Genomic DNA, 12329 nt, shown 5'->3' with positions numbered 1-12329 from the left:
TAAATTTAAATATATATCCTATCAAATAGAAAAAATATTGTTTGGATTAATGAAATTGATTTATATGTTCGCCCCAATTTAGTTATATATGTAATATTTACTGATTTTTAATTCAATATATAATTATTATTTCATAATATGGAAAAACATATAATACATAAAATAATTTTTATATATTTTTTTAAAGATTCTAAAAATCATCATAAGAATGACACGTGGGTACGAAAACATGTTGTAATGCTTATATAGGAGATATATACACATTTTGACACAAATCTCAGCAATCAATTTACTTATTTATGTCACCAAACTTGTTCTGTGTACCTTGTGGGCCAATAGTCTTAGTACCTTGGGTGTCTCTTTGCCGATGTCACGGGTTTCTGAGCCCATTGTTTGTGTTTGATAAAAGTGAGATTTCGAACAAGAGATACTCCATATGGGTACGTTATTCTCAATTATCAACTCAAAACACACTTCAAGTGTTTCCAAAAAGGACCTGTACATTTTTTGAATTTCACTTATCTAATATCGTTCACTTTTGTTTTAATGGATTTATTTTCTTGAACCTGGATTTTATAAATTCTGTATACTCACATGTATATATATATGTATATATTAAACTGTTTTACAATATTACATATATGTTTTTCTTAACGATTTGAATATGACTTGCAAATAGTTTGAGACAACTAATCAAGATCATTCATCTATTTAGATAATTTTTGAAAAAGGGCGAAATAAATGACATATAGAATAAACCTAAAGATTTCTCTATCATGGTTTTCAGTTTCTTATAACTGGATAGAGTTTGAAATAAACATTAGAAAAACCAAGCGAAGATAACATGGTTATAACAGGAAAACTTATGGTAAATCACTTAGATTTGAATCTTGGTAGGAACTAAGTTATATATCATTTGCTTAACTAGATGAAATGAAATGAACCAACGAGTTGTTGGTGTAGTAGTAAAGGAGACACTCCGCTACTCAGATTCAATTTTTATTGGAAACAATTATTTATATTGTTTGGGTTTCTAGGAAATAGATGAAACCACATTTTTCTTACAAAAAAAAAGATGAAATGAAACATTGTTTACGCTTCATTTTTTTTTTTTTTTAAACTGAGGTTTGGATTACTTTTCGGCGTCAGCCTCCTGAAGAATTATTTGGACCTCTGTCCAGACACCTACAGTTACAAAAGAAATATATAACACTTGATATATTACATATGCTTATTTTATTATAATTTTTCTTTTTATTTTTCTTTTTATTTATTTTAATTCTTTTTTTATGCAGAAATGAGAAATCCATCGCCTATAAAAGCATTCCTCAAGATCACGGGCTCTTCTCAACTTCTCTTGTAAACCCAATCATATAATTTTCACGTTCTTTTGAAAATGCATTCCTCTTATTCTTTTTCTACTTCGTCCACGTTGACAATCTTAAACACATTGGCATGTCTTCTGCTTAGTGCGTCTCTGTCCGATGCTCAACTTACCCCTACCTTCTACGACACTTCATGTCCTAACGTCACTAATATCGTACGAGACACCATTGTCGACGAGCTAAGATCGGACCCTCGTATCGCCGCGAGCATCCTTCGTCTTCACTTCCACGACTGTTTTGTCAATGTAAGATCTTATTCTTCATCTTTCGATATATTGCCTTGCTAATAATTTATGTGCTCCATCACTTATCTATATATAAATAAATATGTTCGCTTCTCTCCTGTGATGCCACGTCATCAAGTCGTGTGTTATGGGAGTGACACGTGTCTCATTTTATATTTGGGGCCAAAATAAATGAATGCAGTCAGGAGTAATTGAACCCAGCACCTCTAGTACTGGTAATTTCTCTTAGAACCACTAGGCTAAAGTCACTTTTTATAAATATGTGGCCGCGAAAATACTTATTATCGTGTCGGCTGGAAGCTCATGCTTCTTCTGCTTGTGGCCAGGACCGACACTGAACTGATGTCAAGATGAAGATCGTGAAGTTAAAAACTTTGCTCCAAACAGTTTTGCAATGTTTCCAACCTTTATAACTTGATGCATATAATATATATCAAAATACATTTGTTGTACGCGCTTTTATTAGTTTTGCTTTTAAAAGAAGGTATTTACAGTTATAAATGTTTTGTGCTAGTGAAGTAATGGTTGAAAAACCTCTATACATATGTCATTTTAAAATAACAGCCAACTTCTATATATAGTCAATACATATGTCCATGTTATATTCTAGACTAAATATTTTCTCTTTTAAAAATATAGAAAACAGTTTTTTTTAGTCTACAAGCAAATGTTGTAAAACAAGTATGCATTATACAAAATAATATATATTTAAAATCCATACGCAAAAACATAAAAGTTGTTATAGGCCTCTTTCTAACACATGCACACTCCACTATGAATAAGAATTAAAAAAAAAAACAGTATTGTCATCAAACTTTATCACAAATTCACATTTGTACATCTATAATTATGAGTTAGACAATTAGTTAATTTGATACAATACCAAAGCAAGAATAATCGAAAAATAACTATACCACCGCATACTAATAAGTAACACATAACAGATAACCAAATTCTTGAATCTTAAAACAAATTTTAACTCGAGCATTTAGTGAATATCAAATTAACTAATATCCCGCCCGTAGGACGGACCGATCCTAGTATTTTAGTAAATCAGTGTAAAACCTAAAAGAACGATAACAAGTACTCCATCTGTTGTTCTTGAAAGTAGGATTTTTCTAGATTTATTTTTTGTTCCAAAATGATAGATTTTCTAAAATTGTAAGGTACTTTTAGTAGTTAATGTTGAAAAATTGTATACTTTTAAGAAACATTAATTGAAAATATTTGAATTGGTTGAATACTATTGGTTGATATATATTAGAAAATGTATAGTAAAATAAATAATAAATTCAATTGTAAAAAATTAATTATTTCCTTAATATGCGTGAATACTCTAGAAAATCATTCTTTTGGAAACAGAGAAAATATAATATTTCAACGTAACACTCAAAATATTGACTTGAGTGTCAATACGCTCTCTGTTTCAAATTAAATATCATTGCACTGTTTTTATGTTACAAAGTAGTATATACTGGATTTTCAGTGTAAAATCGGTTTATGTACAAATTTGTATAATTCCTAAGTTCAAGTCACTCGGCTTACATGTATGTTCTAAACAAGACAATCAATACAAAATTTTCACATGATTAGGAATTATATATTTGTTTTTCCTTGGTAAACTTCTCTTCTGACTTTGGGTACACACCTAGTTTATTTCATTAATTAAATTACTAAGCTGGCAAGTCCATTAAATTCTAAGCTCTAAACCATATTCAATAAACCCTGAATCCAAATTTTAATATATATTGTATAATTAATGTTTTCTATTTAAAAAATAATAATTTTTTAAAAATCAAATATATATATATATATATATATATATAATTAACCATGTAGTTCTTAATAATGATAAAGTTATTTTTTAATAAATGTTATTTTAAAATCTTTTTCTCTTATATGCAATTTATCACAAAAAAAATTTAGTGCTATTTAAAAGTATATATATATATATATTAATATTAATTTCCATATGTATATCGTCAACCCGTAAAAGCATCCCCTATATATTATTTGAGAAGCATTGCAACATTTTTTTGTAGCCACGTGTCATCATTAGAATGATTCTTAGAATCCTTAGAGAAATATGTTGGTCCATCTAAATATATAATAAGCTTTTTATTAAACCACAATAAATACATTATTAATGTGTTTCACTATTTCCTTAAATAAGATTACGGAATTGCCTAATGTGGCTAAAGTATATATGACAATTAATGAGTTTGAATAATAAAGATTTGATAAAAATAAGTGTGTATTATAATTATATTTGCTTAATTTTAAGCTATTAAAATAAATTAAACACTCATAGTAACCATATAATAAAAATTTTAAAAAATTATTTATATATTATTTTTTGAACTTTTAAAAACGAGTTTAAATTACTAAAACTGTTAAAAGTTTCATATTCAAATTTTGTGATCTATGATTTAAAATTTTTGTTATGACATGATACAAATAATGAAAAATAATATAAGTTGAAAGTCTCTTTTAATAAGTATCAAAAATAAAAGATATATAAATATATGTATCATTTTAAATTAAACTATATGCCATATAAAAATACATAAATATCTTAATTTTGAAATTTACTTTGAACATTTTTTGATAAAAAATTTGAAAAAATATTGACAACTTAATTTTTTTAAATATTATAAATTACTTAAACCATTAATTCCACAGCGAAAATTTTGTTATCACTAATTTAGACTTTTTGCTATAACAGATACAAATGATAAAAAAAAATATGAGCAAAAAGCATCATCTAATAAATATTAATATTAAAATATACCATATATGCTACTATCATTTAAATTTAATTATACATCATATCAAATAGAAAAAATATTTTTTCGATTTATAAAATTTATTTATATGTTCACACCAATTTAATTATATATGTAGTAGATAATAATTTTTTTTCTTCAATATATTTATTATTTCATAATATGTTATAAACATATAATATATAAAATAATATATATATATATATATATATATATATATATAATGTTTATCCCGTGCAAGGCGCGAGTCTTAACGTAGTTAGTTAATATAATAGTAACATTTTGAATTATCTAATCGATATTTTGTATACATGGACTAATAACATTATATGGATGTTAAAACATGGTTTAAAAAATGTTTAGATGTATGTTATAAACTATAAATGGACTAAAAATTGTCGAATAATTTTGAAAACATGAAAGGGATGTGACGCATCGATCTTGTTAGACAACTCGACATCATTCCGAACAGAGAAAGATGCAGGTGGAGAAACTAAATCGGCGAGGGGATTTCCTGTGATTGATACAATGAAAGCCGCAGTGGAGAGCGCTTGCCCGAGTACCGTCTCATGCGCAGATATGCTCACCATCGCTGCTCAACAATCTGTCACGTTGGTAATGTTCCATTGATCCGTTTTCTACGATTCATTACAAATATTGTTTTCAATCTTAATATTATAATACATATCAAAGTCGACACTTTACGTTACAACACGACTACACGAGAACTTAACTTACCTAAGTTTAAATAAATAAATATGGTTGAGAAAGTCACATGATCTATATAATTACTCATTATTGATTAGTATAAACTTTTCAATGTATTCATAACTAATCGAGAAATATTCAATACGCGTGCTCCCATGAAGAAAATTTTAAATGTTAGTATAAGATCAGTGACAAATTTAAATCTCAGCACAAGAATATACTTGGTTGGATATATATAAGACAACTTTTTAATATAACTGATTACAGTAAAAGAACACATTTTCAAGAACTGCAGTTTAAAAACTTCACCTTAACTATAATCAAGGATTTAGTTACATGTTTGTCTTTTTATATTTACACATCGAAACTTTCAAATAATAAAAACAATCTCTTTAACATCAGCCAAAAAACTATCTAAAAATAATTATTCTCAATATATAGGCAGGAGGTCCGTCTTGGAGGGTTCCTTTGGGGAGAAGAGACAGTTTACAAGCATTTTTCGATCTAGCTAATGTAAGTCTTCCACCTCCATTCCTCACACTTCCACAACTCAAAGCCATGTTTATAAATGTTGGCCTCGACCGTCCTTCTGATCTCGTTGCTCTCTCCGGTAATTGACTAAAACTTATTCAATACCTTTTGTTATAGTTGTAATTAGCGAGTTTATTATTGATCATGTGGTCATTCTTTTGTTAGGGGGTCACACATTTGGTAAAAATCAATGCCTGTTCATTATGGATAGACTATACAATTTCAACAAAACCGGTTTACCTGATCCTACCTTCAACACTACTTACCTCCAAACCGTTCGTGGACTATGTCCCCTTAATGGTAACCTAAGGGCCTTGGTAGATTTGGATCTGCGTACCCCAACAGTTTTTGACAACAAATACTATGTGAATCTCAAAGAACAGAAAGGTCTTATCCAGACAGACCAAGAGTTGTTCTCTAGCTCCAACGCCACTGACACAATCCCCTTGGTGAAAGCATATGCTGACGACACACAAACATTCTTCAATGCGTTTGTGGAGGCGATGAATAGGATGGGAAACATTAAACCTCTTACGGGCACTGAAGGAGAGATCAGGTTGAATTGTAGGGTGGTGAATTCCAATTCTAGACTCCATGATGCGGTTGAAATCGTTGATTTCGTTAGTATGTGAGAATAATGACTCAGTATGTGGCTGCCAAATATGTGTTACAATAAATAAAGCGGTCTCAAGATGTTACTTGGAACATTGTACTATAGATCAGAGTGTTGTCTTGAGCTTTATTCGAAGATCTCTTAAGTGATTTTTTTCGAATTTGATTATTTCTTGATATTTATTTTCAACAAAAACAGTATGCTATTTGAAAAATATGACATGACATATTTTCTTTAACTTTTTTTTTTTACTTTGGCAAGATTTTTAAAATATAGTAATGACTAACAACTTTTATATTACTATTAAGAGTATATTATAACATAATTAGGACATGCAAAAATTTTTTTTATAAAAATTATATTTTTTTTGCAAATGTTTTGAAATATAGTAATGACTAATAACTCTCATATCACCATGAAAATAAATTATATATCACACTAGTAATAGTATAGTTACAATTATAAAGTTTCTACATAACCTTATATATCATGTTTATATATATATAGCAACTTAATTAGAAGTGTGCCTTACCAAGTAATAAATCAAAAAAATACTCATCAAATCAAAATTGTCTTGATAGATAAATAATTCAAATTTATTCAAATCTATTAATCTGTGTAAATAATTTACTAATTAAGCTTTAATTTTTAATTTTTAATTTTATAAAATATCTTACTTGAAGTATGAAAATTCATTACATTAGTTTAATTAATAAATTATTTTTATCAGTTTAACTAATTTTAACTAAACAAATAAAAATCTAATTTATTATAATAATGTTTTCAAACATAGACATATTTCTAATATTTTTTTTATATACATAATTTTTTTATTATTAGAACATGTAAATTTAATTTTATTGAAATGAAAATAAATGTAAATAAAATAAAATCAAAATAATTAAAATAAATCATAAAATGCATATAATGACAATTAAATAAATAAATTTAAAATATCAAAAGTAACGATAAAAAAATTAAAACTAATTTTTAATTTAAGAATTAAATTAATTTTTTTTGAAAAATTATATATACATATGGCACATGAAAGCTCCTAGTAACAAATGATTAAGGAAGTTAAAACTAAATAAACTTATATTTTTAAATTTACATTTGAAATAATTTATTTTAAATAAAAGTGTTCAAAGAGCATATGGAAGCAATAGGCAATAAGATCACAACTAGGTATTATTTTTAGTTTTGTTATGGTTGGTATTTTTAACCAGTCGATAGTACTGACGCACACGATGACTGGAATATTGATAAGTTTATTGAATATGAAAGCAATAGGCAATACGGTACTTACCTCGCAGCACGTAATGTCATCACAAAAGCGGCCTAGTAGAGAAGACGTCATAAGCACATCAAGTATTCAAGTTTACATTCATCCACCATTCCTAACAGACATTGTTACTTTTGTTATGTAACTTATCGAAGAAACTCCAATTTTCTTTGTACTCCTTGAACGTGGCCAGATGTCTTCATTTAACCATTTTTCTTCTTGAAGATAGGCTTTGACGTCACCATCATCTAATCATTAACATGAAACCAACAAAATATCGTTATATGTTTTCAGTATATAATGTGTATATAATATTTATAAAAATATAATTTGTAATGTGTACACATTACTGGTTACAAAAAAATATAATTTATAATACATAGAACATCTCATCATTTGACACTAAATTATAATTTTTTTCATATTTAAACATAAAGTTAAACTTGAAAATGTAGATACAATGCAATAATTTTATATTATTATCGTCGAATTTAATAAATATATATATCACAATTATTATTTTTATGATAGTGTATGATATTCATATTCTTTTATTTATTTTCTTTTTAACTATGTTTGTAAATTTATTTAGAATTAAAATGTATAAAATCATGTTATTTGTTTAGGTTAAATATCTTAATTTTTAATATTATTAATATATTTAGTTATTCAATTAAATAAACACTTCAGTTTTTTTGGTTCAGTTCGGTGTAAAACCGAACCAAACTGAACTATTTGGGTTGATAAAACCTTTAACCGAATGATTGGGACATGTATTTTGGTTTGGTTTGGATCAGTTTGAGTTTAGTTGGTTCGGTTCGGTTTAGTTTGGTTCGGATTTTTTTCCCCAACACTGCTAATTTCACTTGTCAAACTAGAACCAAAAAGAATCATGAGAAAATCATTTCTCATTTCAAATTTTTTATTTTTATTTTTTTTGGTTTTTGTTTTACTGAATCTTTATTTAATTTTTGGATTTGACTAAGTACAAAACAAAATTTTGGAACCAGAAAATTAAGTTCTAAAACACAAAATTATATTGGGTTCAGTTGGGTTTGGAAATATTATTAAACCCTAACCGACCCGAATAAACCCGAACCAAATCCGAACCAATCTTGTACATATCCAAATGGGGCTAAAATTCATAACCTCAAAAATTCGAAACCCGATTGATCCCCTGAATGCCGAGCCTTACTACTGTGTACAAATGGTTCTCAGGTTTTATCTATGTAGTGTGTAAAATAAGTGGATTTATTCCGTCACATTTTATCAATTTTGTATTGGCCTTTTTTTCGTTTTCCGGAGACAAGTGTCTTCTTTGCTAAGGTTGGTATAAATGACTGTCATTTGTGTCACATGCTCATGTATATTGTAACATCAGGGTTTGCCGTATAAGGAAAAACTTACAAAGAATTGATTTGGCTATCTATATCACCAAAGTGCATTTCTGTTTTCGGTCACACATCCAGAAAGATCTCCAGAATTAAGTGTGCTTGAACTGCGGTAGTGGAAGGATAAGTGCTCTATCGAGAATTGATACGCAATATTGTCCAGTGTGGCTAAAACTTCATGTGATTGCAGGATCCGTAAACAAGACTTTCGAGTCTCCAAAATATTAGGACACCGTCCGTCGCATGGAATGAGACCATGAGAGAGTAAGCGAGCGTGGAGGCCAACGGTCGGCCATTAAAAGTGGTATCAGAAACGAACCCAAATGAATGTGGAGTCAAGTGTGGACTCACACTAATGTGGATAATAATCTTGGGACGCAACAAGAATATTGTGTTCTTTGAGGGGGTGAATTATAACATCCTGGTTTGTATTATATAAAAAGTTTAAAAAATCGATTTACCTACTTATGTGATAAAAGTACACTTGATTTTCAGGTTACACATTTGTACGTAAATATTTGAACTGATGAGAAAAAACTTAAATTTCTATGGTATTTGACATTTTCATGGTTAAAATGGAAAAGGTCATACACTTACGCGTTGGATACCAATATTTTGGACCGACCTGGCTGCTAAGCTAAGCTAAGGTCCGGTTAGTTAGAGCCGTGGATCGTCGTTAGAGATGTTGTCGCGATCTCTATAAACTAAGGATCTTTGTTCTTAGTCTTATTATACGTTTCACTTACGACAACACACGTGACCTTATTCTTATTTATCTATTTTCTTGTTTTCAGAAAATAATCGGAGACCTTACATATTTGCGCACTGGACCCAGATGGAGACAATTTCGTGTGGTCTGGAACGTATAATTCATATAAGATAAGACAGCTTATGTTTCTGATATCTTAAGTCATTATTTTGCACGTAATCCAGATTAATATATATATACTACATGATTTTTCGTGTTCATTTACGGATAAAATTAATCAAACATAATATTTGTTTTGTGATCTGCTCCCATTTGGTTATGTAAGTAATGTGCATATATGAAAATAAATATAAAATTATGTTATCTATATTATTAAAGTTGAAGTACACATTGAGATTGTTTGGCAATATGGATAGTAGTTAAAAAAATAGTATTGTTTGGAAACATGGATAGCAGTAAGTTAGGAAAAAAAATAATGGGCTTATGATACTAAAAAAAATTGGAAGTCCATTACATTATATTAAAAAGTAATGGGTCTATGTTACTTGATATATATATTCAAATCAAAATAATAATTTAAAATTGATTTATATTAAAAATTCATTCAAAAATATACATGTATTCAAAATTTGATTTTCACTAACATATTTTCAAATAACTATTATAAAAATGTTTTCAATATATATAAGAACAATACAATACAAAACCCAATTTCAAACACCAACTTAAATTATGGTTTTTATATTTCACATTAAATTTTAAAATATAATATATGTGATTATTTATATGATTGTACATATAAAATATTATTAATTATAAGAAAACTTATTTGATGGTACATATAAAATACAATTAATTATATGATAACACATATTTTGTAACCTATGATGATACATATATGATATATATATAATAGTGATTAGGGGTGGGCGTTCGGGTTCGTTTCCAAGTTTTTTGGGAATTTCGTGTTCAGTTCAGATCTTTGAGGATTTAGTTCGGATTTGGATAACCAATTTAAATAGGTTTGGTTTAAATATTTGGATAGATAATTAATAATTATTTAAGTATTTTTGGAGTTTTGAGTATTTTTTAACTATTTAAGATATTTACGTTTGATTATTTTTATATATTTTCAATAATTTATGCAAACTTAAAAGTATCATATATATTATGGATGTTTTTATATATATTAAATATATATACCTATATAACTCTATTTTCGATACCCAAAATACTTCAGTTCGGATCGGATTAGATTTTAGTTCTTCAAATACCAAAATTTTGAATAATTCGGATATTTAATCAATTCCGGTTCGGATTTAGTACTACTTATTCGGATTGGGATCGGTTCAATTTTTTGAATTCGAGTTTTTTGTCCAACCCTAAATAGTGACATAAAAATCAAATAGCATCATATTTTTTAATGTAAAATACACCCGTACGGACGTGCGGGTCAAAATCTAGTATATCATTATGTTACTATCTAATTTGCTTTTTTACCAAACAGCTATTCTTTTCTTTTTTGAACAACTGATTATATTAGAAGTAAATGGTCAATGGGTTAAAACGATTACAACCGGAGAAACTCGACGGTAAACTGAAAAGTGAAAATAACTAAAACATGAAAGATGATAGATATGGTTTAGGAAAGAAGAGTTCCATAGAGAAGTTTTACTTGTAATCCTAGAACCTGCATTTCGAAGGAACGCACCGAAATAAAAAAACGTTGAAGAACTCAATCCACTTGCCACAATTGTTTTTCTAAAATAGCAAGATTGAATTCATGGATCATCTAATTATGATTTTAGGTATAATAATTATGATAAGTTCAGTTTTTTGTATGTATGTTGATTGTATTTATTCGTCCAATTTAAGCAGTAATTTCTTTAGTTTTAAATAAGTTAACATCAAATTATTTTTAATTGCATTTAGTTTAGTTTATCCTCTTATAAATATATTAAATAAAATTATGTATAATTTAATATATGTTTCTAGGAAAAATAATCTTGTTAACCGGATACGAAGTTGCATTAACAAATGGAATCAGTAATATTTTGAAAATTCAAGCAATAAGTAAATAAATATAAACAAAATAATTAATTGACAAGAACTATAATTCGCTACCGCAACTCTAGTCCCGTTAACAATATAATTAGTAATATTCTGACAATCATTTTTTTTAATTTGACACATTTTTATGCTATTAGAATGATGTTAATAGTATTTTTTTTGTTCATTGTTTTTTTGTTCACTGTTTTTAACAGCTATTTTTTAAGGCTTTAAAGCCTTTTTTTTTCTTTAATTTTTTAATGTTGAAACGTGGAGGGCTATTTTTTTTGTCTTTTGTTCATTTTTAACCAAAAAAAAAGAAAACAATCAGTATAATAATTAATAATTTAATTATAATTAATTAGTTAGGTTTTTAACATCAAGAAAAAGTCATAACCTACTATTATTACACATTAGTTTATTAAAACATAGAAATTATTATAAAGGTAACTGAAAACGTTTACGAATGATTCAAAAAAAAATACTATTTTAAGAATATTTTTCCAGTACTATAAGTACAAGAAGAAACTCATTTCATCACACACAAAACCAACAGGTACAACAATTCCATTTGCTTTTCTTATCAACAATCAATATATATATATATATATAAATTTTCTTTTTATAGAA

General features: G+C 27.4%; 1 protein-coding gene across 1 annotated transcript; it reads left to right on the top strand.

Annotated features, from left to right (window-relative positions):
• Positions 1 to 1342: 1342 nt before the first annotated feature.
• Positions 1343 to 6504, top strand: LOC106351645 (peroxidase 34-like). The gene is made up of 4 exons (XM_013791415.3): positions 1343 to 1630; positions 4840 to 5031; positions 5566 to 5734; positions 5821 to 6504. Exons 1-4 carry the CDS (start codon positions 1397 to 1399, stop codon positions 6285 to 6287), a joined length of 1062 nt encoding a protein of 353 aa, XP_013646869.2. The 5' UTR covers positions 1343 to 1396; the 3' UTR covers positions 6288 to 6504.
• Positions 6505 to 12329: the final 5825 nt, after the last annotated feature.

Source organism: Brassica napus, chromosome A6 (genome assembly GCF_020379485.1).
Source record: "Brassica napus cultivar Da-Ae chromosome A6, Da-Ae, whole genome shotgun sequence".
In the NCBI taxonomy this organism is placed as follows: Eukaryota; Viridiplantae; Streptophyta; class Magnoliopsida; order Brassicales; family Brassicaceae; genus Brassica; species Brassica napus.
The sequence above is the reverse complement of the archived record's forward strand: the minus strand, read 5'-3'. Positions and strand labels throughout refer to the sequence as shown.

Excerpts from the sequence above, each read along its gene's own strand:
- LOC106351645 (XM_013791415.3), top strand. The coding sequence starts at position 1,397 with ATGCATTCCTCTTATTCTTTTTCTACTTCGTCCACGTTGACAATCTTA. Across the intron at positions 5,032-5,565 it reads CTCAACAATCTGTCACGTTG|GCAGGAGGTCCGTCTTGGAG; the intron begins GTAATGTTCCAT and ends CTCAATATATAG. Across the intron at positions 5,735-5,820 it reads TGATCTCGTTGCTCTCTCCG|GGGGTCACACATTTGGTAAA; the intron begins GTAATTGACTAA and ends TTCTTTTGTTAG.